This window comes from Mya arenaria, chromosome 14, assembly GCF_026914265.1.
Source record: "Mya arenaria isolate MELC-2E11 chromosome 14, ASM2691426v1".
In the NCBI taxonomy this organism is placed as follows: Eukaryota; Metazoa; Mollusca; class Bivalvia; order Myida; family Myidae; genus Mya; species Mya arenaria.
Window position 1 is genome coordinate 16,308,424 of NC_069135.1, and position 27,445 is coordinate 16,335,868.

A 27,445-nucleotide genomic window follows, 5' to 3' on the forward strand; every position below is an offset into this window, starting at 1 on the left:
TTTAATAAATAATTTTCTGTTATTGTATAATTATTAGAAAGTGCCTCATGAAGGGTTTATATTTCAAATTTTATTGAAATTGGTCAAAAAATGAAGAAGTTAGAGCAATTTTTCGAAAATAGATCGGAAATCGAGGTGAAATCCAGTTTTCGAGAAGTGAAATCCACTCCTAACTCAGTTTTATTAATTAGTAATTTTTATTTTTCTATACATTTTGGAAAGTGCCTAATAAAGAGTTTAGATTTCAAATTTTATTGAAATATATCAAGAAATGAAGCAATTTTTCGGAAATCGGAATGAAATCCACATTTTGACAAGTGGAATCCACTTTTTCACACGTGAAATCCACTCATAACTCATTTATTTTTAACATTTTTTTTTTTTGTTGAACAAATAATTGAAAAGGCTTTATAATGTGTTTATATTTCAAATTTTATTCAAATTGATCCAAAAATAAGAAAGTTGTAGACCTATTTTGAAAAAAGATCGGAAATCGAAGTGAAATCCACATTTTGACAAGCGAACTCTTTCCTTCTCTAAAGCCTGAAATTCCTTGCTGCGGTAGCTGCGTCGCCTCTCGTCACAACGGTTGAGCTCTTAAGGGGTTCGCAGTGATGAAATTCCGATCAACCTTCAACTTCCCCTCAACGAAGGTAAGTCTCGGTTAATCTATCAATTTCATCCACTGCATAACCCCTTAATGAGCCCCACACGAGATTTTAGTGATTTTTTTTGCAAATCAACTCCAGTATTGAAGAAACAATCAACATCATTAACTGTTTCTATGTGCATTTATTTACATAACGCAGTTAATAATTCATCATCTAAAACTGCATGTGGTCCATGGTGCAATGGTCCATAACTTTAAGGTAAAACGTTTGAAATGTTCTGGCATTTGACCAGCCTGTCCTTTCCAGTATTTGTGTTGCGCATTTTTATACACAGTGTACATGTTAAGATACATGACAGTATACCTTGTCATTTACGATTTTCGTTAAAAGTCATGTATATCATCAAACCCTGCAATAAGAATATTCCGTTATTTAGAAGGTAAGTGAATTTGTTATTTAAAACATAAACTTACCCGATGTTGATCACTTTTAATGCAAATATCATTTTTTTTTAGCGAGTTAATTTTTTTCTGCCTTCCCAGCTGCTGATACGCCTCGTCTTGAAATTCCTAGCTGCGGTAGCTGCGTCGCCTCTCGTGTGGGGCTCATTAAGGGATTATGCAGTGGATGAAACTAGTTTTGTCTTTGTAAATAAATTTCACTTCTTAAAGTAAAACTCTAGAATTTTTAATATTTGATATTAAAAACAATAACATAATGTTACAACCAAAATGTTGATGATGGTATTGTCCTTTCCGATAACTTGGTTACTTCCCCTGATTTCTAAGGGAGGCTACTCCATTTCCTACTTCCGGGGAATACATTTTGCAAGATGGCCGACGTAGACAATGAGATCACTGGGGCGTGTATGAATAACAATGAGTTGACACCATTTAAGGTCGTCGATTTGAAAAGATACCTTGCGAACCGGAAATTGAATGTATCAGGTCTTAAATGCGAATTGATTGAGAGGATTAAAGGCGCATATAGACTTTCTATAACTGACAAACGCGTGCTGGAGGAGAGAGATCGGGAAGAAAGAGAGAGAAGAGCAACCGAACGCTTTATCCTCCCATGTGGCGAGGGTCTTCCACCGCCATCAACACTGAAGGCATGGAAGTCCACTATTGATCTGTTTCCTGCTGTAGAGGAAAAGGATATATACAACTACATTGTACTGAAAAGAGACTCGAAACGTCAATTGAAGGCGAGGACTTATTATGTGGACGGACATGTACAGAAAGTTGAGGTATGTCAAATAGTGAGTTTATAATAAGTCTGAGGCTGTTTTTTCTGCCATGTTTACTTCATCTAGTTATATAATTAGCTCAAGGGGACTATTTTGACTTGGACATAAAAATAATTTGGTGTGAAAAATGTACTCAACATTTTTATGTAGGCGGGGCTAGCCACAATTAAGGGGGGTGTGGTGGATGCAAGCACATGTATGTGTCGAACCACACTGACTATATACTTATCTTAATTTTAAAAAAAAATAATGTATTTTGTACAATTTTCATATGTTCTATGATGTATGTTGTTTATTTATTGTCATTTAAATTAAAATATTATTTATAATTTATTCTTCAGGTCCATCTCATAAGCGAAGAGTGCAGCCACTGTTATGTTCAAGCTTCCGTGCTGCCATCATTTCCAACTGCAGACAAAAGAAAGTCACCAGAGTACCAACCCTGGATCCTTCTGTCGAAAGTGACTGGCTGCATACACTCCGCGTTCTGCAACTGTCCAGCTGGGTAAGTTGAATTAATTTGTGATAAATCAAAGTCTCTGATCTGCATTGATGAAAGGTGTCAAACCCACACACGCTAGGCTATTTTGTCAGTATTATCAAATACTTAAACTTGGGGCATTCTTCAAACTATTTCATATCTTCTTATCAAACTTGGTACACTTGTTACAAGAGACAAAAAAGCACATGTTATAACTGTCATAATTTTGGCTTTCATGGTTAGCTGAGTTTTGCTATTTTTTTCTGAATGAAAGAACAGGCGAGCTTATGTATTGATTCAATGAACTCCCTTCACCGTGTTGGTGTTTACTTATGGCACTGTTTGTGTTTTGTATGTTCATGGCCTACCAGGAAATACTAAGTGTAAAATACTGTGTATTCACCTCCATTTTCAAACTTTAATGTTTTGGAATATACATGTAAGTATAACAAGTAAAAAGGCACACATGTAAATGAATTTTTTTATTTTCATCTAGTGAAGGTGAATGCTGCAACCATATTGGTGCCCTGCTGTATGGACTTGAAGACCTGACGCGTAAAAAAAACCCTTGCTCCAACATCCAAACCCTGTGCCTGGAACAACTTCAGCATGCTGTCTGCACCACGGAAACGTAAGCTGTCGCCTAGGAAATCTGAAGATCTTATGTTCTCAAAGAAGAAACTGTACAACGTGTCAGTACGTAAAGTTTCTGTAAACAAAAACCATGAACTGAACTCTATCAATGGATGCACTGTTAACATTGACAGATTTAGGCAGAAACTGGTTGGTTCGAAGTTGAATGTAGGCTGGTTAAAAAACTTTGAAATTGAAACAACTGAAAATGAACCAGATCTCCCTGTGTTACATTCTGTGCCATTCAACTACCATGATAGTGTAAACTTGAGGGACAGTTCTAGTAAGACAGTGTTTTTGGATCATTTTGACTCTTTGAAGCAAAGCGCTGAAGAAATTCAATTAACTGAAATCTTAACAAGGGGCCAAAAAAGTGGGAAATGGCAAGAGGCCAGAAAAGAACGCCTAACAGCTTCAAACTTTGGCAGCATCTGTCGTAGGAAAGAATCAACTGAACCTGACGGACTCCTGCGGCAGATGTTGTATTCCAATTTCACAAGCAAGTACACAGAATATGGAATTAAACATGAGAAGGCTGCAAAGAGAATGTATGCGAAAGCAATGCAAACTGACCACAAAGGACTAGCAGTTAAAGACAGTGGTCTAGTTGTATGTGCCGACAGACCCTACCTTGGTGCCAGTCCAGATGGGCTTGTGTTCTGTTCACATTGTACAGAAAGTGTTGGTCTGGTTGAGATTAAGTGTCCTGCCTCTAAGAAATGGAGGATGCAAACGCCTGAGGAATGCTGTGAAGACAATGATTTTTTTTGTCAGTTAGAGAATGGCAAGGTGTTACTCAAGGAAACACACAAATATTACTACCAGGTCCAAGGGCAGATGGGAATCACCGGGAGGAAATGGTGTGATTTTGTAGTTTGGACATGTGTAGGTCTTTCTATACAGAGAATTGCATTTTGTGAATCATTTTGGCTGAAAATGTTGTGTCAACTTGACAGATTTTGCCTTGAATCATACATTCCTGAACTGTACGCACAACGTGTTAAAAGGGGAATGAGTCTGTTCAATTGATTTGTACATCGTCTAGTTATGTGTTGTTTATACATGTACATTTGAATGATCAATAATGGCAATTTATGTGAATATCTTGTTTGCTTTCAGTTATTTTCATAACTATATTCAAAATGAAACTCCAAAATGACTGTATTGTTACTATAATTTGAAACCATGAATAAAAAAGTTGTAAATCTAAATTTTGGGCAGTATTTTGAAAGTATGTGTACTTTTGTCAACATATTGTGATTATGCGATGCTGTAAATCTACTTTAATTATTTCCTTGTTTTATGTTTGACCTTTTCTACTTTTCCTTTCCATTTATCTAGTTTTCAGGGATGTATTTCTGAGCTTAATAAATGGACATATGTTTAACCTTTCAAGTGTGTTATTATTGCATTTTGTGTGCAGGATAGTGATAGCGTTTATATTGCCATTGTTTAAAGAAGTAGCTGAGTTTTACTCTAAAACAATTGAAGATGTTCAATTGAATATTGGTTTGCATGTAGCTACTGCACGGCCCATAACTCAAGACTGTCGAGTTGTTCTCCTTTTCTGACTTGCTAATTAAAAACAACAAATGAGTGTTACTTTCTTATGTTTGCAGGGTGCAAAACTTAAAGGGGCTATACACCGTGTGATGAAATATCGAAAAAAAAAAAAGAAACTTGTCAAAAACTGACATAAACTTGGTATCAATGTGTACAATGCATTGAAACTAACTAACTGAAGTACCACATACCGTAGTATACAATTAATTTATTTTCGCATTATTTTTTCCATATTTCTCCATTAATTTTTTTTACTGGGTATGTATACCTAGTAGAATTCATTCTTATGCGTGATTTGCTAGTTGATGATATCATGGGATATAACCAAGTAAGGTATATTAGCTTAAGCATTCATATGGTTTCGGATAAGCCTTCGTAGCAAAGTGGATACAACACTGGACAGCTATTTTGGTGACACTAGTTCAATCCATAGCTCAATTTTCTTTTACATTTTGGTATTTCTTTACCATTATCATATCAGAAGAGTAAAACATTTTATTAAATAATTTGTCCTGAGATTTGTTACAGAAAAAAACTTTATTGGTGCCAATCTGGTGTACAGTCCCTTTAAACATTGGGACATATTTAGCATGGGGCTAGTTTTTTTAATCTAATGTATCTTAAAGTTAACATTTGTCGGGCATTTCAGTTTGATCTATGGCACTCTTGCCTATTCTTATTTCCACTTAGTTCAATTATGAAACTGATATGAAAATGGTTCATACTGAAAAATCCTTTAAGCAATTCAATACTAATGATTTGAAGTACGTGGTAGATCAATTACACATGGCAAATAAAAAAAAACTCATTTCAGAGCCAAACTTAATAAGTGATCTTTGACTTTTATTCTTAGAAATGTTACAAATAATAAAACCACAAAATACAAAGCAGATGTTTCACAAACAAAAAATTATATCAATAAATTGATCAGTTAATGCATACATGTTTCAAATCAAATCTTGAAATCCATTCACATGAGCATATTTCCTTATCCATTTTTGTCAAACCTGAATCAAATGTGTAATCTCATATGTTATCATATAACTTGCTCGAAAAAATGATTTTAAAACAAAATTGTAATTTCATTGTTCTAGTTAGAAGTATACAAGTTTTTATCCCTAAATCTAATGCTTGATATATACAAACGCTTTCATTGACACATGAGTTATTATTGAACAAGTGGTGGCCATAGATTTGTCAAATATGTGCATATTTTGAACACTTTAGAAATTCTCCTTGACTGTGTTATAGGAATATTGCCATGCAATATTCGAAAGTTCTTGATTCTCTCCATTTGCCTTTCAACATGTATTCGTAAACTTGCAATATCTTTTGTAAGGAGAACCTCACGTTTAGAGAATTGTTTTCCTTTCTGTTTAAATGGTGGAATAATGAGATGAATGCCTCTTGGAGTAGTAAGGTCTGTAATAGTGAAACCCTTATCAACCATTATGGCGTCTCCTTCTTCAAGCAAGTCCAAGAGTCCACATTTTTCTGTGAGTTTCTTGTCACTGGTACAGCCCACCCAACAGTCAGAAACAAAAGTTACAACACCATTTGGGCTTATACCCACCAAAATCTTATGAGTCATGTGAGACTTGTAATCACTGTACATTAAACTTTTCAAAGAAAGAGAACTGGATGTTTCACTGTAAATTTCAGTGCAGTCGATAATAATTCTAGTGTTAGAATATTTCTCTTTAAATTGTTCAGGCATGTTATTTTTCACTACCTCACGAGATGGCCATTGAACAAGAAAGGATAATTGTACATGTAAATAGTTGATCCATCTTTCAACAATGTCACTACATTGTGAAGTGGATATGCAAAACCTAGTACCTGGATCTTCAAATAACAGACCTAGACGTAGGCGCATCAGCACCATGAAAAATTCATCCAGAACACTTAGAGTTCTTGGCCGTCCTCCATCTGAATCTTTATAGTTAAGTTTCCGCCTTGATGTCCGCACTTCAGCTTCATCCTTGATTTCATCAAACAAAGCTTCAAACACAACTCGATTAGGGATTCCGGTGTAAAAACTGACCAAATCGTCATTGTATTTTACGTCATCATATGTGAGCATAGGTAGCTGACATTGTACACCAAAGTCTCTAGTAGAATGTTCTGTTTGTGAACTGAAGTCTGCTGTTTTTCCCAGGAAACTTTCTTCAGTTTGTACTTCCATCACTGCACAGTTGTTCTCAGTCTGTGTGTCACAACATCTGAAACATATACAAATTGATCATGTACCCATTTACCACATCTTACATGTACAGTCTGGTAACCCTAACCAAATGTTTGTTTTTTTGGCCTTAAACATTTACAAACACTTAAATTTTCCTATTTTTGTTAAAGAATGAAGAAAAATGATCAGAAGTAATTAACTTATCAGATCGATTTCATAGCACAAGAAGCAATATATATATATATTGAACAATACCTAAAGGACTGATTCTGTGGCTGTAGTACTGGTCCCATGCAGTAATCATGCAGGTGGACAGAGGTATCAATGGCATGCCCGGAAGGGGATACAAATGACAGTTGTGGCTGTATACTATCATCATTTGACAGTTCTAGGTCTAAATCGTCATTGACCGTATCACCATCATCATCATCACCTACGTCTTCATCAAGGAGCTGAAATTGCAAATGAAACTGTATAAGATAAATGTTTTAGTACAAAATCTGCCAGGCTATATGGTACACATTTTTCCAGGCTGTATTTGAAAACAATTCTTTAATCATTTCTTAAATTACAAAATTTACAAATAAGTGCTGTGACATTGTTTTTAAGCACCGTTGATATAACATAATTCATTTTGAGGTGCATGTAAGGAAGAACTTAAACTAATATAAGAAATAAAAAATACCGTTGGCTGGAAGGTTTTGGTAGCACCAGTCTCAGTTGGAAACATAGATGGAAGTGTATGCTGGAATGAAGGTCCTCTGAAGCCAACAAAATGCTCACTACACAATCGTCTGTGTTCATTCCACTGGAACGATCTCATGACCGTTTTACATCGCTGCACCCACACACGTTTTAAACGTTTGTTCTGAGGAAAACGGTGCAATGACACTTTTCTCCCATCAATAACCTTTCCTCTGTAAATTCCTTTACAAATACAACAGTACTTAGGGGTTTTCCTGCCCGTTTTCTTTATTAGTTTTGAATCTTTACTTTCCATTTTCACTTGTTGCTGTTTACTTCCTGGTTTGTGTAGTCCCCGGAAGTAAATTTCCGCTTTTTGCGCATGCCCACTTGAAGAGTATTCAGGGAAAGATAATCGAGTTATCGGAAAGGACAATACATATAGAAAGGTAACAAATATTTTACCAGGCACAACTTTGTATTAAAAAATCGGCAAAATTCGTTTAAGTGGTATGTAAAAAGACAATTTATTTGTTAGGTCTTCAATATGTTTATTGCATAAAACAAATAAAAAAAAAAGTACGCACACTTTGAAGCTAAGGGTTAAAATGTTCTAACATCCTATTATAGTAAGCACACATGTGTTAAATGTGTTGTTGTTGTTTTTTAATCCAAAGAGTCTTTCACTAATCGTCTTTAACATAGACCTAAATCTTGTCCGCATGATGTAATCATGGACCAAAAGTAGCTGTGTGTATCAATAAACGTGCTAATCCGTTTGTCATGTATTTAACGAGGGGCAGGTGCTAATATCTGATACGTGTCCGTATAATAACAGTCATAAAAGTTTATCGGTGTGCACCTTTCATAAACAGAAAACGAATATTGAATAAAATAATGAGATATTTCGAAGGTTTTTTACCAATGAATTATTACTTACAGGGCGACGTTATATTGTGACTACTGCTTCACAAAAAAAATAATGTACAAAATTACAAATGTTATAACATGCTCGTTCTTTAATGTTCATTCTAATTTCAGTAAGTTATTACGAAGACAGCATTAACGCAAGTAAAAGAAGTCAAAGAGTAAAAGAAGTATCTTCACATTGATAGATAGATCTAGATCGTTTCAATTCTGCATTTCTATTAAGATTCTAAATAAAAGTGTTCTGTTATGAGTTACTTCATAATAGAATTCAAAGTTAGTTCGTTAATGAATTTTGCAACTTCAAAAATACCTCCGTCATTTGTTTATATTTTCTCAATAAATAGTGTACATTTCTCAAATATCTCTTTCAGCATGTTGTTTTTGTCAACAATGACATTTAATAAATGAATCCAAAGTTTGTTTAATTAATGACACTTGAACCCCCGCAAAAGAGCCATTAACACCTTTTCCCTATATGTCTATATTGGCTGCGCAACCGCTGCGTTTTCCCTATATGTTTATATTGGCTGCATTAATCGCTGCGTTTTATACCGTATTGCACAGCTGCAATGACCTTCAAGTGTGGTCTTTGGATGATGTTCGACAATTCTGTTGTATTGAATTCCTTTTACAAAAAAATTCAAAAACGATGAAATACCTGTAGAGCATATTGGGTTTCATGCCACCCCCATATATAGTCTTGACAAGGTGCTAGCAGAAACGAATAAGAATACCGGAACTACGAGACAGCGGTTTTTACAGCCGAGAATTGTCAATCCTGAAAACATCCGGGGTCTGTTTCATCCAGCGATTCATGCCCAAGTCAGGGTCAATGGGCTTAGAAATGGTTCCATACATTATATTCATATCAAGGTACTGCCTACTGAAATGCAAATGCTCAAACAAAAAACTTTTAAACCTGTATAGTACAATAGTCTAAAGTTTAAGCTCTCGTCCTGATAAGGCGATTTATCCTGAACTTAAAACCATCGAAGACAATCATGCTCATCAATTTATTAATATTCCAGAAAATAGAAATTACAGTTAAAATCTTATTAAAACAATATCAGATTAAATGATTATAATCATTAAAATAAAGATTAAATTCATAAACAGAGTATTATTCAAACTATCAACTGCTTTCAAGGGGATTCAATATTGAAACACTCGCATGCATACATTTTATTAACATAAATCCATGAACTGTAACATCATAGAAACAAATGTGTACTTTTAAACCAAATATCTTTTGAAGTTATTAACCCTTAACAGCAAATCAGTCACACAGTTTCATAACTGTTATCAATTATAATATATAATTAAAATATAACTCGATCAAGGTTTGAGAAATCATAAAAAACTCAAACATCATAATAAGCCAAAAACAAGTTTATCTTATCAAATGACTCACTTGGTGAATCATGCATTTATGATGTTTTCGATATGCTCAATGTTTTCAGCAGACACAACTGATACAGGAACTTCCATGAAGTCGGAGAGATTAAGCTGCATGCTTGTGGAAGATGCAACATTTGTTACATGGGCTACACTTGACACAGGCAGGCTTGAACTTGGCACATGTATCTGGGAGGGCTGGGATTGTGATGCTGATATCACCATATGCTGGTTGGTTCTGGGATTTCTGATTTGTATCTGTTGGGTCACAGGAGGAGGTGATTGCTGTACTATACCTCCGGAGTTCTGTATTTGTCTAATTATCTTGATACATTGTGGTGTGCTCACTTTGGGAGCATTTACATGACGATTTTTAACAGGCTGTTGTTGTAGAGACAATCCACTTTGTGTAAGCAGTGACCTTGTCTGTGGATTATCTACTTTCACGACCTTTGGGCCAATGGAAATAATTTGTGGCTTGGTTTGATTTCCAGCAGAGGTTTGAACTGTCACATGAGTCATTGAAGAGTTCAGAGACACATGCTGACTTTCATGTATTTGTTGTTCCTGTGAATTTTCCTGCAGAAACACTGGGATCAGAACTTCATTTGTGACTTGCTGAGAAAGCTGAGCTAGTGTTATGGCTTCTGACATTGGCTGTTCAGTTATGCCTTCTACAATTGTTTCCGAGTCCGCTAAATTTTCTGTGCCATTTATCTCTTCGGTCTGAAATACTAACCCTTCATTCTGATCACTGACCATGTGGACCTCTTGTTCCATAGTTCCATCCTTGTCAAGATCAGTCTGTTCAGTTTCCATATGGTTTTCCACATCTTGAGTAGCATTTCTGATTAACTCATCTATGCTTTGATATTCAGACTGGTCAACCCTTACTGCTTGAATATGAACATCATTTTGTGGCTTTATGACAAAGTTGGTGTCTTCAATCATTTCTACATCTTCATGTTTCAACTCAAAATGTTTGCTTAAAAACTTCATCATTGTGAACCTCTTTGAGCAAAGTTTGCATAAGTATGGTCTTGGAGGATGCACCTTGCTAACATGTAGATCAAGGTCTCTTTTGATTTTAAACATTCCGCTACACTTGGTACAGCTGAAGTAGTTATCAATTTCATCAGCCCTTTTCCAATGGGTTTCTGTATTATGTGAATGCAATCCTTCAGCAGAATGAAAATCTTCATTACAGTCAGTACAAGTAAAAGGTGGATTTGTGTCATGAAACACCTTTATATGGCGTGTCAGGTCTCTCTTCCTCTTAAACTTATTCATGCAGATTGTGCAAGTAAAGTCACGGATATTTGAGTGAACGGCCATATGGTTTGTCAGTTGACTCTTCCATTTGAATGTCTGTGAACAAATGGAACACAGAAACCTTCCTGTGCCAACATGGATCTTAATATGCCTCTGTAACTCATCTATGGTTTCGAATGACTTTTCACAAGGGTTGCAACTGAATGAGACAACTTGGGAGTGCTCGGCAAGATGCCTGTCAAGCTCCTTTTTGCTAATAAACTTCTCGCTACATTTATTGCAGGAGTGAGCCTTCCTGCCTGTATGTTGGAACATATGTTCATCTAGCTTATACTTGAAGTGGAACTCCATGTCACAGATTTCACATGTATGAGTCAGAGCTCGCTTGTTTGCATGCACTGTGCTCTCATGTTCAACCAGAGCCTCTTCTGTATCAAGACACTTACAGCAGTCAGGACAGAAGTGCCTGTTCTCCTCTTTGTGATATCCAAGCAAATGCTTATACATGTACCTTTTCCATACAAATGTTTGACTACAGAATTCACATGTGAAAGGCCTGTTGCCCTCATGTGAGCGAATATGACGAAGAAGATCACTTCGTTCCCAGAAAGCAAACCCGCACTGCGAACATTTCCATTCCTTGTCGGCTTCAGAGTGGATCTTGCGGTGCCGAACAAGATGAGCGTTCCTATTGAAGGCTTTGCTACAGATCTTACACTTGTATGGCTTATCCCCTGAAATATTTATACATTGTTTTACATCATTTGAGATATAATCAACTGTTACTGGGTTTTTTTCATATCAATCACAACTGGCATATCCTTGTTCTATTTTATATATATTAAATAACTTAACACACCACAGATTTATTTGTATTTAAAGCATAAGTTAAGCATAACTTTATGTACATCAAGCACACAGGTTAAAATTGGCACTAGCCAGCAAGCCCAGAACTATCTTCATTGTTACTTGGCTTTTTCCGATTAAAACAAATTCCAAATTGGGTTTATTTAATAAATTATTGACAATTAGCATTATAGAAATACAAGGCTTGATCAAAATTGTGTTTTTAGATCCAAATTCTCCTTTTCACTGACTGCAAGTACCTGTATGGATCATGAGATGTCTGGTGAGGTGGCACTTGTAGCTGTATGTGGCGGGACACTCAGGACACTTGAACTGCTTAGGGTTGCCCTGGTGAAGTTTCATATGCTGAGCAAGGTTCTTCTGGTGCTGAAACGTCTTCTGGCACTGGTCACACTGGAACACGCTCACTGGCTCCCCGATGTGGCATGCCTTCATGTGCTTCTGCAAAGCCCCATCATTCCTGCAACAAAAGAAAGAATTTTTGATGAACATGATTATCACATTCAATACATTACAGGACAATATTTGTTTCCACTCATAAACACTTAACACTTTTCTGGCAGGTCAGATGGAATATCAACATCTCTTTTACTCATTTCAATCAACTTGACACAAAGTTTCAATCAAATCACGATGTACAGAAATCACTTTTAACATCAACTACATTTATTGCATTTGAAAGTTACTTGTTTTTGGTTATTACCTAGAGATAAAACCTTGTTTTAAAGAATGTTTTATTATAATAATAAATATCAGTCCCATCTACAGCGATTTATTTTCAAATTGGCTTGAATGCGTGCCTTGGGCTTACATGGAGATTTCAAACCAATTCACTTCGGTCAGAGCCAAAACCCTGAGATTCCCATACAAAATTAGTCCAAATATAACATCCTGCTGATACATACATGTATGTTTAAGTATTATAGGTTTTCAGAAAGAAATAATGAATTTAAGACTTGGACTGCGCTACTATTAGCTCCCTATTTTACTTACTTGAATGTTACACTACATTCAGAGCATGTGTAGACAATGTCATCGTGAGTCTTCATATGCTGCAGAAGGTTAGACTTGAGGCTGTAGGCTGACCCACATTTTTCACAGATGTATGGCATCTGCATAGTGTGGGTTCGCATATGTGTCTTCAGCGTATCTGAAAATTATTTCAATACAATTAGCATGGAAACAGGATTATCTGCCCTGAAGCATGTTTGCGACTGCTTTGTTTTTTAAAAAATCTTCAAAATCAGAAATCAAATATATGTTATTCTAAACACATTATTTAAAGATCTATTTAACAATGTCCTTATCATACGGTAATAATTTTTATACTTTTATTTTTAAAACAATTTACTCTTTGAAAATCAAACTGGGATTTTACTGGAGGTGAAAAGTAAATCATCCTGGAGTATCCCAGTAAATGCCTCACCTTTCTCCATGAACGCCTCCGAGCAGAGATCACACTTGTGTGGCCGATGTTGTCGGAGATGCCAGCGCCATTCCTCCTCTCCCCGCTCTCCGTAGAAACCCAGGTTACAATCAGTACACATGTACAGTCGTTCCTGCACGTTGGTGGAGCATGTGTCCACCAGGAGCTGAACCGTGTTGGGGTCCGCACCACCGCTGACCTGGACATGCTGAAGGCCATTTGCTTCATGAGCTATCTAAAAAATCATTTGAGATTTAAATTCTTGAACATTTATAGAGATGCATTTATATATTTATAAACGATTCTTGAGGATGAAGAAAAATTATCACATTTATCAGCTAAACTGAAAGGTCACACCAAATTTACATCTAGCTCATCAATATTTATATAATTTATAAAATTCAAAAAAAAAATAATCAATTATTTTTTGACTCTGCAAAATAACAAATGCTGCTGGGGTTATTTTTTCATAAACCTGTCATAACACTGCTGAAGGAGACAAGTATTCACTGTTTCTTATCCTTATCTAATTGATTAAAGCCTTTAATTTTAACTTAATGACTGTAAACCATACCGAATATACCGAAAACTAATTGTGAGATTATACAGCATAAATGTAAAACAAATGTATATCCACATTCAAATAACAATGACTGTGTAATTCATTCACTTACAATTTGACCATGATATTTGGATCAAATTTAAATCGCAGGAAATCATAATATTTAACAGCAATGACTAATGTTGAAGTTTCTACAGATTACAAACAAGTGATTAATAAAACAAAAAATTGGTGTAAAGGTGCGAACCTGTGAATTTAATCACGAAACAGATACACCAGTCCAGTATAACATGAATTTGCAGTGTTACCAATTTTGTATTTGTGAATATCACAGGTTTGCAGTTTCATAATCTGCTGTTCAAATCTACTTGCGAAACTAAGTTCAGTATTGGAATTTGGAAATTTTACCATTTCAGATAAGTTCAAACATGTACCGGGGTATATTATCACTTCAAAAAATTAATCTTATTTTTTTAGAACAATCCGATGACCAGAACATCAATTTGGTGTGGCCTTATCTTTAAAGCTGCACTTACACAGATAGACAATTCTGTTAGTTTTTGTTAAATATTTTTTTATCAGAATCAGCGGATTTTGGCATCAATGGATTCAATTTAGTCATATAAGGTTACCTACAATACAACAATCTCAATTGTTTGAAACACAGACGAAAATTTAAATTTTCTTAAAATGTAAGTAACACTATTAGTCATAAAAAAAATAATTCTCCACCACAACAATGAACAATTGCTATCTAATTTTTAGATAGCCTTCTTATATCACATGTCTCCACAAAATTTGCTCATTCCAAGACAAAATATAAATAAGTTGTCAAAACGGTGAATCTGTGAGAGTGCAGCTTTAAGGTTACGGTAATCATAAATATTTGAAAATAAAATTATAGTACCAGAACTTACTATTACATACATTACAAAAATTCTGTTGGTTTTTTCCAGGCCTTTTGTAAACTGATAAATAATGCAGAAATGAATGCAGACAGTACTATTGTCTGCATAATTAAAGTAAACAAGAGGGCCATTAAAGCCATGTACCCACAAACTTGACCTTTTTCGAAAAACCACGAGTTTCAAGCCAACGAATATAAATGATTTCACATTATAGCTGGAGAAATGTATACTTCAGAAAGATTTTTTAAAGTAGAAGAGAAAGCCCAGCCGTTTTTTGGTTATTCTTGTGAGTCCTTTTTTAGGTGGTGACCAAAAAAAGTGTCATGTGAATTTACAATCAATTGATATTTTTTAAAAGTAAAACGGGAAGTCATTTTGTTGTTGTTGGGATATTGCAAAGTGTTGCTGTATTTTTGTAGATGGTCACCCTAGGTTGCTTCCTGAGAAGTTTCAATGAAATTGGCCTTATGATTTCAGAAAAGATGTCTTTTAAGCAATTGTTGATGGGTGGATGCCAGACAAAGAACCGATCCTCATAGCTCACCTTGAGCTTGTCGTGCTCAGGTGAGCTAAAAATGCTAATGTAAAATACCAGTAAGTCAGTATACCTGCATATCATTTGTGAGTACACTGACAGCAGCCTGAACTAGAGCTTCTACATCCGGCTGCGTATGCACAACAATCTCATTTTGGGCTTCCCCACTCATTCTGATCTAGGAAAAAATAAAAAAGACTGTTTAAACCAGAATCAGGGCACAGAATAAAACCTTTTTGTTTCCACTGCCAAAACAGCAGATTGAAGGTCAGGATATTTAAAAGAAATTAAGTTTATAAGTCTTGTCTTTATACCATATGATAGTATTGTAAAACCAGTGCCAGTTGGTATACATTGAATTTAATTAGATTGCTGTGTAAAACCACAGCAAGAAACTAACAAAAAGATGTACACAATATGAGAAACAAACGGTCATGAATGTTCAAACGGTTATATTTTGTCAAGAATGTTCAAAGGTTCACATACGTTTTCAAATAGCAATAACAAATATGAACCAGATGGAAACTAGAAACAAACCTTTTTCTTCATTGCTTAAAAATGGCCATTTACTTTGATATGAAAAAAATATAATAAATTACATGCCCAATGTGAGTTCACATTGACGGTTTCGATTTGACAGTTTACATCCAGTATTCTAATTAAAATGTTTATCCCAATCTTTTCGATTTGGAACATGAAAAAGGATTAATATTTGAATTTTGAGAATCTTTCTCGCCCTGTCAGACGACTATGATGGAAATTATTCTCGCCCTACCTCCATATTAAATGTCAAATGTGAGCAGGCCAGTGTATTTGTTGACTCCACCATTAGGTTGAAAATAATAGTTCTTAATTTTTTTTTTTTAATAAATCACTATTGATAATTGTGTTAATAAAATTATAATCATACATTCAATAGTCAAATTAATAACTTCATTCATACATATGAATGGCAATACCGATTAAATACTGAAAAGGTAGAACAGCGTTACGAGACAATGTTTTCTGACAAAATAACAAAGTACGACGTTGATTGAGAACGAATCTTGGGCGTAAAACTCGGGTAAGCATATTTAAACAAAACTGTCATTACACGTCCATGAAATATGAAAAATCATACATGTGTGAACATTGTTACACCTAAACTTACATGTGGTAGTTTCAATTTAGGCTCAAACCGAACATTTACTCCAAACTTTGACAAGTTATTCGGTAAATTTGTTTCACCCTCCAATGGCGTCCATTGCGTTTCTGGTACCCATCATGCCCAGCGGAATAAGACCTCGTGACCACAAAAGCGGGAATTCAAATTCCGTTTACAGGTTCCTTGAAGGTTCCCCGCATCCACAGATCAACTTTTTTCACCAAGTTACCCGTGCATTGTAAATATCCTAACATTGGATAATCATGGGTAATATCTAAGACCAATAACATATATATATATATTTATAAGGAAAACACTTATTTCATAGCATTTTCCGAAAACCTTAGATAAACAAAAGAAATGAAAATGTACGTAGTAGATCTACGGTACAAGGTCTGCCGTGTATTGAATTTGTATTTATGACTATCGGGGCCTGTTCCAGTATTTAACGTTATTGTAGGCGTGAAAAGTTTGTTTCCACTACCCAAACCGGCTCCAAATGACTCAGTTTTATTATTTAATAACATCGTTTAGACACGGACCTATATGGTTTAGATCAGTAAAGTATTATGACATTTGTAAATAGCCTTCAATAATATTTCATTAGATCTACTGTATTTATAATGTATATCGCTGTTTGATTTATACGTTTACTATTCTACTTCTTTTTTTGATACCTCCTTGTATGTTCCTTAATTGAACTTACTTGTGCATGTATGTACTTTTAGACCTTGCGACAAAGGATAACCCGTGAAAGTCACGCGGCAAGCACTTTCCAACAGGGTCCTTTGTTTTTGCTGAAGGGACAGCACGCGGAAGTGACACTGGTGGGATACAGGGAAGTCCGGGTGCGATACCCTAGCCCCTTTTCAATGAAGAGACCGTTTCCACGCTGTATCCTTTAAATGCCTAGCGCCAGGAAAAGGAGCTACTTGTACCAAATTTTAACGTCTTTCGGTATAACACGGCCAGGGATCGAACCCATCACCGCCCGCTCCGATGGCGAACGCCTTAACCACCAGGCCATGAAAACTGCTCTATTTTCTTTAAATATGTGTGCCATGCATCGTTGTGGCCATACCGGGTCTGTCTTTATGTCCGTCCGTCCGCCCGCCCGTCGGTCGGTCGGTCGGTCCGTCCGTCCGTCCGTCCGTCCGATCATACACTCTCTTTTTCGTTATTACTTTTTTCTAAAAAAATAGGAAAATAGTTCTGCCTGAGACTATGGACATTGCACTCAATTTTTGGAGATGACAGTGGAAAAAGAGTAGATCTAGTTTTTATGCATTACTGGAACACCTATAAACCATGCTAGTGGGAAGGAAGGGGAGTGTCACCTTTGAGGTACCGGCCACTTACCAGAGAGACTGAGTGTAAACTTGTTGTATGCGGGAAGGAAAATCTTCCCAAATTTATTTTGGGTAATTTTAGCACGGACTTAGGTCCGTTAGGTCCGTGGTTTTAGTCTATAAAAATTAAATATGCATATTTGTGTATTCGATGCATATTTTTCACACCACTCTGACCGAGATAATTTGATTTGGTCTAACATGTAGATACACACCTCGTTTTATGTCGTATATCAGTATATATATGAACATGTTTTATTTGCTTAGACTACTGATAAAATGAAGTCATTGACAAATACTTCAAACTGTTTATTACAAAAGTATAACAATACGAGAAAAAATAGCAATATATCACCCTTTAACTACAGTTAAAAAGGTTCGACTGTATTCATTTTGGCTAGGCGGTGTGCCACCCTGGGTGGAGTTTCTTCCTTTTTCAGCAGCATGCTTGGAAATCTGCAGTCATGAGAAAAACAATATTCAATATTCAAAAGCGTTAATGTTCCGCATACTCATCAACACATAAACATCTTCATAAAATACCGACCTTCGATAACACATGTATGGGGTTTGGAATTAATTGAACAAACCGCAATATTAAGGGCGTGATTTAGTAAAAAAGTGTTCTTTTTTATTGTAAATGACATGACAGAATGGACATTTAGGTGGGTGGTGTTAGTAGTTTATACTCCGGGTCCCGGCGTGAGCCCATTGAAGGGTCCCAGAGTGACAGTTCAACCACCGCACACCTAACCTGGGCGGTGAACCAGTACTAGGTGCCTTCACTTCTGCAAGTAACTGTCAACTTCTGTACATGCCAGGGGCAGTGGTACAGTGCGAATGGTCGTAGAAAGGATTTCATAACCAATCACAACAGAAGTGACCTGGTCGAACGCGGGTTGTTCGATTAACAGCCCAACGCTCTACCGACTGAGCTAACCGGGCGGACGGACTTTTAGGTTGACCCCAGAACCACTTATATGCAATAATACTTAAGTTTAAGACAACTCGGCTACATGGCGAATTTACATTTAAATATTGGAATTTGATATTAACCGTTTCGGAGGGGTCTCTAGATGAGTGAAGGAGTAGACGGAGCAGAAGCCCCGGGCCCGGGTTTCGTCCACCAGGGAGGGCAATAGGGGACCCGCGTCCCCAGGAAGGGCTGCTTCTGTAACAGAGGCGGAAAATTGCATTATCTCAGCTCATTATATATATTCGCATTGACCACTTGATATATAATACTGCAGTATATCTTAGGGTAGTTTTTTCTAATCTCAGTCTATAAATTTTGTCTTGAATATAATTTTATACACGGATCTTTGGTAAACCACAAAAGGATGACCAAAGATGCAGTTGGTGGATTTTTAATTCCACCAAATAAAATTTTGATACGTTAATGTATCACCTTGTTTTCTGTTTTTCCGTTTTCGTTCCACCGTTTCCTCTGCACTTTCCGGAAGTCTCCAACTTCTGTTTCGACACACGAGAGGCTTTGGCGCCTTCAGACTGGCGAATAGTGGCACGTGCTCGCAGCTCTTGGAACGTGGCGTAGTCTCTGATGTCTCTTCTCGTATACCGCGAGAGAAAGCTGTCGTCGGATCAAGCGTCATTGTCTTAACTGATATTGCCTTTTTGTGGAACCTGCAATTACATCATGCCAATAAAAAATCGTGCATGCATAAAACACTAATCAATTACTACATGCGATTATATCGGCTGTAAATATACATGTACACTACCCTGAAAAGTCATTTTTTGACATCCCATCCTTTCTTGATCTTTACGTAGAATTTGACCCATTAAACACATTTTTTAGCTCGCCCGATTCCATGAGCGTGGAACATTTTATAACCTCTTAGTAGACACATGGTTTTTCATTGATTCTAGAAGTTGCCGCTTCATAATGTGGCGTGTAACGTCTTCAAAACCATCATGGCAACTACGTCACAAGTTCCCTAGTCCCATACACATGGCCAATTAACCTTATTCTGCAGATCATATATCTGTCTCTAGAATTATGGGGCAGGACAGACACTTGGATGTAGACTACTTTTACGCCTTAGTGTATCTCTTCCTCCACTTTCTTCCCACCATACCATTAGGCCTTACACTGAATATCTGCAGGTTGACTACCTGATGACTCGCAGTAAGATTCGCCCCCGTTTCCCCCTCATTATTCCTTTTGACCCCGCCCTGTGTTATGTTAACTCTGTCTCTATGGCTATCTGGTGACGGAGAACGGACTCCTGGAAGCATAACCACATACTTTACCGTCGTTCCCTCGCCCACTACCAACCTCCACTCCTCCATTATATCCTTATATACATGTTATACAAAGTATGTCTATGTCTGTAGGGTTGCTATCTGTCATGGTAGCAGGAATGCAGCAACATCGACGCACCCACATCCCCGCCTGACCTCTAACCCTCACCAATACCCCTTTTTTCCAAATGTATATCGCTGTCTGTATGATGGTTTCTATCCTAGTAACATAAGTGCCGAAAACAGCCCCCCGTTCGTAGTGCCTACACCCAGTCCGTCGTACCACCGCCCAACGGCCGTCGTAAACATACACTACTCACGCCCACATTCGTCTTACCTACTCCCCACGCCCGTCGTTCGCACAACCTACGCCCTTCGTACCTATGCCATTCGGACGTTCACCCCATTATATAATACCCACGTCCTTGCCCGTCGTACCCACGTCCCACGCCAGTCCTTCCCCCGCCCCCCCCCCCCCTTTCATACCTACTCCACCGCTCAACCTCTATTGTTCGCACATACACTTACCTCTTGTTCTGCATCATGTATATCTCTGCCTGTATTATGGCTATCTGCTGACGGAGGGCGGACTCCTGGTAGCAGAAGCGCAGATACTCTGTCTTCAGCTCCGCGTACTTCCGGGTCGTCTCCCGGTTGAGGGTCGTCCGCGGGTTTAGTCGCTATTATCCAAAACGTGAAAGTATTATATAACAAGAATATTTTTTTTATCAAGTGAAGATACATACGTCTTCGGTTGGACCGCAAGTAATTAATAGTTGATAATTTGAACAAAGCTTACACATTGAAAGGTGAATTTAATTTAAATACATTTTCAAGTATTCATTAATTTTTTCAAGCTATTGTTAATCAAATTTCAAATATGTTCCAGAGTTAAAATGGATTCCAATACCTTGTTAACTATCTCGTGATTGAGAGTATCCAGCTGACTGCCACAGTTAAGCCGCTTCCGCAACACACTGTCATATTGCGCCTTCTTGGCATCGTAAGCTTCCGTTGGTAACAGGCGGCTCGCGGTGTCACTCGTTGAGTTGATCGTGAAGCCACTGTCGCCATTGTCCATCTCTCTCGTCACGAGCAAGCTGCTGACTTGTTCCTTGCTATGGTCGTTGCGGTTGAACGATTGGTCAACTTTCTGTTGTAGGACGCTTGTAATTTTGATTTTATTGGAAGTGTTTTTTTTGGACGCAGCTGGTTCTGAATGCACTTTCTTTACTAGAGGAGATAACTTCGGCTCAAACTGTTGTCGTCTTGATCGTGCATCAGCGCTCTTGCGACATTTATGGCGTTTGACATGTTTGTGTTTCTTCTTAGATCCCTTTGATTTCTTAGCGTGTTTATCATTTGCAGCATTTTCGTCACGCTTCGCTGCTTTAAGTCGTTTTTGGAGACCTTGGAAAATAGCTTCATTACTGCGAGCGTTTGGTATCTTTAAAGGCTTGTTGGCACACTCTTCCGCCTCTTCGATTGTCGCAGCCATATTCTCTTGCTTCTTCCGGTTGCGGATGGCAAATCTCCAGAGCCTCTCAGACGCTGGAATATTGATATTCTTCACAAATACCACATCTAGATCCTTCACGTTACATTCACTCTGAGACTTGGGTGTATCGTCTACTGTTTGTTTGGCCTTATCGATTGATTGTTCCTTCCCCTCGTCTGTTGATTGTTCCTTCCCCTCGTCTGTTGATTGTTCCTTCCCCTCGTCTGTTGTATCTTTCAGACTGCATTGCTCAGATTCAGTGTATTTATGTTTGTTCTTTTTTGTTTTTCTAAAATGGGACGTAGCTCTCTTACTGATAAACGGTTTGAAATTAGTGATGCCTGACTCCGAGCGCTCTGGTTCTGTTGCTGGTATCTGAAGTGATCAGCAAGGCTTTTTAAAACTGATGCAGATTTTGTTTGTGTTGAGTGTCCAAAAATGTTCCAACTATTGTTTTGAGTTTAAAAGTCAATGTCGTGATTTTGGAATCTGGAGGTACGTATGTTTCAAAAGAATACATGCATTTACATACAGCACAATTGTTTGAGATTTCGACCACATATAGAATGTACTCGTGTGCTTTATCATTTACCAACCCTTACTCTTAACTGTGTCAATACAAAAACCTTCTGATATTCCAAAAACATTGAGAACATTATGAAAAAGGCCAACAAAAATAAGCTGCATCATAACAGTCTAATACATATATAACCGACCAGTGAAATAAAACTACATATTTTACCAAAGTATATGATTATTCAAAATCGGTTGCGTTTCCTTTATATTTGAGTTTATAATGAATAATAGAATACCGTTTTTACAGGTCCGATCTGTTGTTGCGCCCTGTGTACTTGCGGGAGAGCGTACCCGCGGCAGAGGGCGGACAAGGCGACGTTGTGGCGACGGCGTCGCGTCTCGTCCCGCGTTGAGTACAGTAGTAGATTATCGATCAGATCCCAGAACGTGTCCGGCTCTATCAGGCTGCCTGCGCCGCCACCTCCGTTCTTCAACCCGCCACTTCGGTTCGCCGGCCCTTCTCCGTCAGATGACATGAGCAATATTTTTCAAGACGCTGATCGGTGTTTATGTATGTGTTAATTTTATTTGTTGTTGCGTCTCATGTTTGTTATGTGCGTACTTTATAGTTTCTAAGCGTCGTCAACGTCCTTTCGTCACTAACGCCTTTTGACAGTTATTGACGTCACCATTCGTTAAATTACGTGCAATAGGACAGTAACGGATTAACGTTTGTTTGAATTATTGGCAACGTAATGAAGGGAATTGAAAACGCTGAATAATAATGGTACTGTGTAACAATGTAAAAAAAAACAAGTACTGTTACATTTTTCACAAGTTTTCGTTTAACAATGTGGTTAGTCAACGTTATGTCGGGCTTAAATGCAGGTCCTCTGTATGTGGGTCGAGGGTTCGAGCGTGTGCACTTTCAACCATTTCATGATGTGTTAGAAAGTCATAAGACGACAGTTGCTCTACTTTTTATTTAATAGGGCTGACTGAATAATTTAAAATATTCACTAAAGATTCATTAGTTCCATAATCATCAAGATACGAATACTTAAAAAGTATGTGTGTACCTGGTCGCAAAATGTAAACAGTATATCAGATGGGGATGTACCTAAAAAGTGTTTTATAATCGGGTGTGATCAAAATCGTTTAAGTTCATATAATGTGTAATGTAAACGAATATAAAGTATCAACGAATGATCGGTTATCAGGGAAAGGTCGTACGGAATGCCAAAATAGCCATACCCCACCGGTATTTTGGTCGCATTTTGTTATTGTTATTGTGTATCCAAAACGTGACCCATTTTATACACCAAGGTCGAGTACGTCACCCGTATAAAGTACATAAATACATCAGATATACTTTAGTCTGAGCTAGCGCTTATTTAGGAGTACACGTAATTTGGAAATTTAGGTGGTTAACTAAAAGGAAGAAATTCCTCATTTTCGGAAAACTTTTTTATCAAATGAGAGGCAAACCAGTAAGGCTTCAGGATGTGTTTTGTCGGGATAAACATCATGTTGTTTTCGCTTTGCATCGCAGGTAATTTTTCGTTTTATATAAATGTATTACGTAGTATAAAATTCGAATGGTTTTAGTGACGGCTCTATGCCTACCTACATTTTATTGTGTCATTATATTTCATTTTGTCAGGGTGCTGGTCGATGTCGGTAAGATGCGGTCAGGAGGCTGAGCTTGATATGGATGGCCAGAACTCCACGGCGTGTACTGACCAATCGATGCCACCTGGTGGCAACAGTGACATTGGCGAAGACACGGAAGCCGACGACATTATGCACGGAACAAGGTCCATTTACTTGTTGATCGTGGTTGGCGGTGTAATTGCGCTTCCGGCGGTTACCGTTGTTCGCATCTGTTGGGCACGGAAGTTACAGAAGGCGCGACGACGCATATACCGGGAGGTGGAGGACGGTGCTGAGACAGATGGACGGGGAGTGGATATCTTCGCCATCAGCCATGGTAAGTATGGGAGCATATATATATTTAATGCGACTCAATATACATTATGTATAAAGACATGTCAACATGTTTAAGTCCTGAATGCATGCTATTGCAGGTAGGTGTAGAATGGACGTTAACAGATTGAATGTTTTTAATCCTTGCCTTGGACCAAACATGTATATGCTTTGTATGCCGTGTTTACTCGTAAACAAAGTTTTGTTGTAAAATGTGAGAGTGTATAATTTATTATCTAAGTTGTAATATAATGATGTGATAAACAGTTGGTTGGGCCGATTTATTTGTTTAAAATTTGATCGTCTGGATTACTTTTATTCATGTTTTGTTATTACTTTTATTCATGTTTAGTTATTCATGTTATACGTGCATTCGACTTGAACATCATGTAAACAATATCAAGTTAAATATCCTTGACCTTTAGCTCAAGTCTATTGTAACATACTACGCAATTCAACAGAGTCCACGTGGACGGTTGAAAAACATACTCAAAAGGACCAGATCTCAATTAAAACCAGTTTGTAAACATACCTGGAATAATGTTCTGCGAAAACTCGGTAAACCGCGTCTCCTCAAAACACTGTGTACGCTCGGGTTCTATCTCTCACACACGGCCATGGAAGATACTTATAGTCCAACTCGACGTCCATGCGACCGCACACTGTCTTTGTTGTCCAATTATCTGTAACTTATGTACATCCGTTTTGATAATAAATATAAAGGAAAATAAGATGAACGCTTACTTCCGCATTAGAATTATTTTACAAAACATCACCTTGATGTTTCAGGCGCCATCGTACCGTGCACCTCCCCTCCGTCGTACGAGCAGTCGGTGGCGGACCCGGATCTCGGCAAACCCCCAGCCTACGACGACCTACCACCCGTCTACGCCGAAATAAGAAGAACCGGTAAACACACGACGTCAGGAAACCATGGAAACACCCCGTGAGGCAAACCCGTCTATTATATTGCAAACGTTCACTACTTTGTTGGCACACTGAACGGAAAACGGACATGACCGTGTGTATGGTTATTAAGGGAACAGTCGAAGCCTTCTTTTATCACGTTGCAGAAGAACATTTCAAAGTCACCCTACAGTATAGTGCTCAAAGAAATATGCTGGACAATATAAACAACGCCTTAGGTTGCCGTAAGAACATCGCCGGATCGATGACGTCTATCGAATTGAATTCGACTTTTCGGGTGTCCGTTAGTCACGACATGGAGTCCTGATTTAATTGTTATTGGCCTTTAACCAGCGTTCCATTTTCTCCAAAACATGCATTTGCAGCAGTCACACGATGGAATGTTCGGGAGACACTATCGTGCCTGAGGGGACTGGGTGCTACTACCAGAATGCTTCACTAAGAAGTTTAAACGGGGAGAAGCCACGATTGAGTCTTTATATTCAATTTTAAATAAAACGTATTCCTGCTTGTCCATCACTGTTGCTTCAATATGCTTCTATCACAGCCATTGAAATTATTCTTCATATTATTTTTTTATAAAGATTTGCATACTGAAAGCATTGATGAAAACTGGGACTAAAATATGGATGTAATTTCTCAGTGATTTTTATTTTTCAATTATCTATTTTTTCTATTCTTTCGTTACACTTCGGTGTTCTATTTTGTACATTTTATAAGATAGGTTGTATAATTTTAGCTGGCCTATTTTTTAGATACATATACATCTCAATCTATGATGACAAAGCATATTTGTAGCATCATTATTTTGAATTACATTTTTGAGTAATAGTATACCCGAATATGTGAACGGTTGACAGAACAGTATTCACTATATATGTTTGATGTAAGGACTTGTTAAGGTGTGGTACAATAACTTGTTTCTATAATTGATAATCTTTGTACCGTTACCACGGTTTGACCGATATGTTCATGACCTATTAAATTTTGCGATGACATACTTAGGCTAACTTACATAAATAACGAAAAAAAACAGGCTCCCAACGGTTATATAATGGTAATTAAGAAATATGTCAGACTTATTTCTATGTATTATTGTTATTAATAAATTGTTACTTTTAACCAATTCTTGCTCTTAGGCCATACCAAGCTGATTCAGTGTTTAGCGTCAGTACAGAAAAAAAACACTCACTTATTTGCAGAAAAGCGATCTGACAAAGTGAACTTTAGAATAGCCTAAAAGCCGGATAACGCTAATAAAGGCCTAGTACTTACAACGTCACAGAGGGCGTAATAGCCAAGTACTTACAATGTCATGGGGGCGTAATAGCTTATCAGCATATAACGCTAACGTCTTGTTATTACAACGTCAGAGGTGTGGGGGACGTAATAACCTACCAGCATCCAACGCTTACGTCTTATCCTCACAATGTGACGGGGTGGGGCGTAATAACCTACCAGCATGTCATGCTAATGTCTAGTACTAACAACGTCACGGAGGGCGTAATAACCTACCTGCATATAACGCTAAGGCCTAGTACTTAAAATGTCACAGGGATGGGGCGTAATAACCTACCAGTATATAACGCTATGGCCTAGTACTTAAAATGTCACAGGGATGGGGCGTAATAACCTACCTGCATATAACGCTAAGGCCTAGTACTTAAAATGTCACAGGGATGGGGCGTAATAACCTACCAGTATATAACGCTAAGGCCTAGTACTTAAAATGTCACAGGGATGGGGCGTAATAACCTACCAGCATATAACGCTAAGGCCTAGTACTTAAAATGTCACAGGGATGGGGCGTAATAACCTACCAGCATATAACGCTAAGGCCTAGTACTTAAAATGTCACAGGGATGGGGCGTAATAACCTACCAGTATATAACGCTAAGGCCTAGTACTTAAAATGTCACAGGGATGGGGCGTAATAACCTACCAGCATATAACGCTAAGGCCTAGTACTTAAAATGTCATGGGGATGGGGCGTAATAACCTACCAGCATATAACGCTAAGGCCTAGTACTTAAAATGTCACAGGGATGGGGCGTAATAACCTACCAGCATATAACGCTAAGGCCTAGTACTTAAAATGTCATGGGGGCGTAATTACCTTTCATCATATAACGCTAAAGTCTAGTACCGACAACGTCACGGAGGGCGTAATAACCTACCAGCATATAACGCTAAGGCCTAGTACTTAAAATGTCATGGGGGCGTAATTACCTTTCATCATATAACGCTAAAGTCTAGTACCGACAACGTCACGGAGGGCGTAATAACCTACCAGCATATAACGCTAACGTCTAGTACTTAAAACGACCACTGGGGACGTTATAATCTACAAGCCATATAACGCTTCAGGCAAGTATTTACAATGTCCAGTGGGACGTTATAATCTACAAGCCATATAACGCTTCAGGCAAGTATTTACAATGTCCAGTGGGACGTTATAA

The 27,445-nt window shown here is 37.6% G+C and overlaps 5 protein-coding genes and 1 long non-coding RNA gene across 6 annotated transcripts; 2 read left to right on the plus strand and 4 right to left on the minus strand.

Annotated features, from left to right (window-relative positions):
* Positions 1-1,443: 1,443 nt before the first annotated feature.
* On the plus strand, positions 1,444-4,184 carry LOC128215873 (uncharacterized). The gene is made up of 3 exons (XM_052922483.1): positions 1,444-1,860; positions 2,202-2,365; positions 2,838-4,184. Exons 1-3 carry the CDS (start codon positions 1,444-1,446, stop codon positions 2,974-2,976), a joined length of 720 nt encoding a protein of 239 aa, XP_052778443.1. The 3' UTR covers positions 2,977-4,184.
* Positions 4,185-5,413: 1,229 nt separating this feature from the next.
* Positions 5,414-7,839, minus strand: LOC128218210 (uncharacterized). Its single transcript, XM_052925809.1, has 3 exons — positions 7,408-7,839; positions 6,978-7,174; positions 5,414-6,759 (listed from the first exon to the last, which is right to left on the minus strand). Exons 1-3 carry the CDS (start codon positions 7,720-7,722, stop codon positions 5,706-5,708), a joined length of 1,566 nt encoding a protein of 521 aa, XP_052781769.1. The 5' UTR covers positions 7,723-7,839; the 3' UTR covers positions 5,414-5,705.
* A 1,496-nt stretch (positions 7,840-9,335) lies between these two features.
* On the minus strand, positions 9,336-16,571 carry LOC128218209 (zinc finger protein 271-like). Its single transcript, XM_052925808.1, has 6 exons — positions 16,452-16,571; positions 15,375-15,479; positions 13,297-13,531; positions 12,864-13,020; positions 12,110-12,330; positions 9,336-11,737 (listed from the first exon to the last, which is right to left on the minus strand). The coding sequence occupies exons 2-6, from the start codon at positions 15,471-15,473 to the stop codon at positions 9,756-9,758; spliced, it is 2,694 nt and encodes an 897-aa protein (XP_052781768.1). The 5' UTR covers positions 15,474-15,479; positions 16,452-16,571; the 3' UTR covers positions 9,336-9,755.
* A 659-nt stretch (positions 16,572-17,230) lies between these two features.
* Positions 17,231-19,294, minus strand: LOC128218211 (uncharacterized). Its single transcript, XR_008258335.1, has 3 exons — positions 19,203-19,294; positions 18,851-18,965; positions 17,231-18,250 (listed from the first exon to the last, which is right to left on the minus strand). It is a non-coding gene; the product is annotated as an uncharacterized LOC128218211 (long non-coding RNA).
* A 4-nt stretch (positions 19,295-19,298) lies between these two features.
* Positions 19,299-22,609, minus strand: LOC128215874 (uncharacterized). The gene is made up of 5 exons (XM_052922484.1): positions 22,370-22,609; positions 20,970-21,932; positions 20,588-20,739; positions 19,341-19,438; positions 19,299-19,303 (listed from the first exon to the last, which is right to left on the minus strand). The coding sequence occupies exons 1-5, from the start codon at positions 22,607-22,609 to the stop codon at positions 19,299-19,301; spliced, it is 1,458 nt and encodes a 485-aa protein (XP_052778444.1).
* An 830-nt stretch (positions 22,610-23,439) lies between these two features.
* On the plus strand, positions 23,440-26,106 carry LOC128217731 (uncharacterized). Its single transcript, XM_052925080.1, has 3 exons — positions 23,440-23,625; positions 23,737-24,063; positions 24,849-26,106. The coding sequence occupies exons 1-3, from the start codon at positions 23,577-23,579 to the stop codon at positions 25,007-25,009; spliced, it is 537 nt and encodes a 178-aa protein (XP_052781040.1). The 5' UTR covers positions 23,440-23,576; the 3' UTR covers positions 25,010-26,106.
* Positions 26,107-27,445: the final 1,339 nt, after the last annotated feature.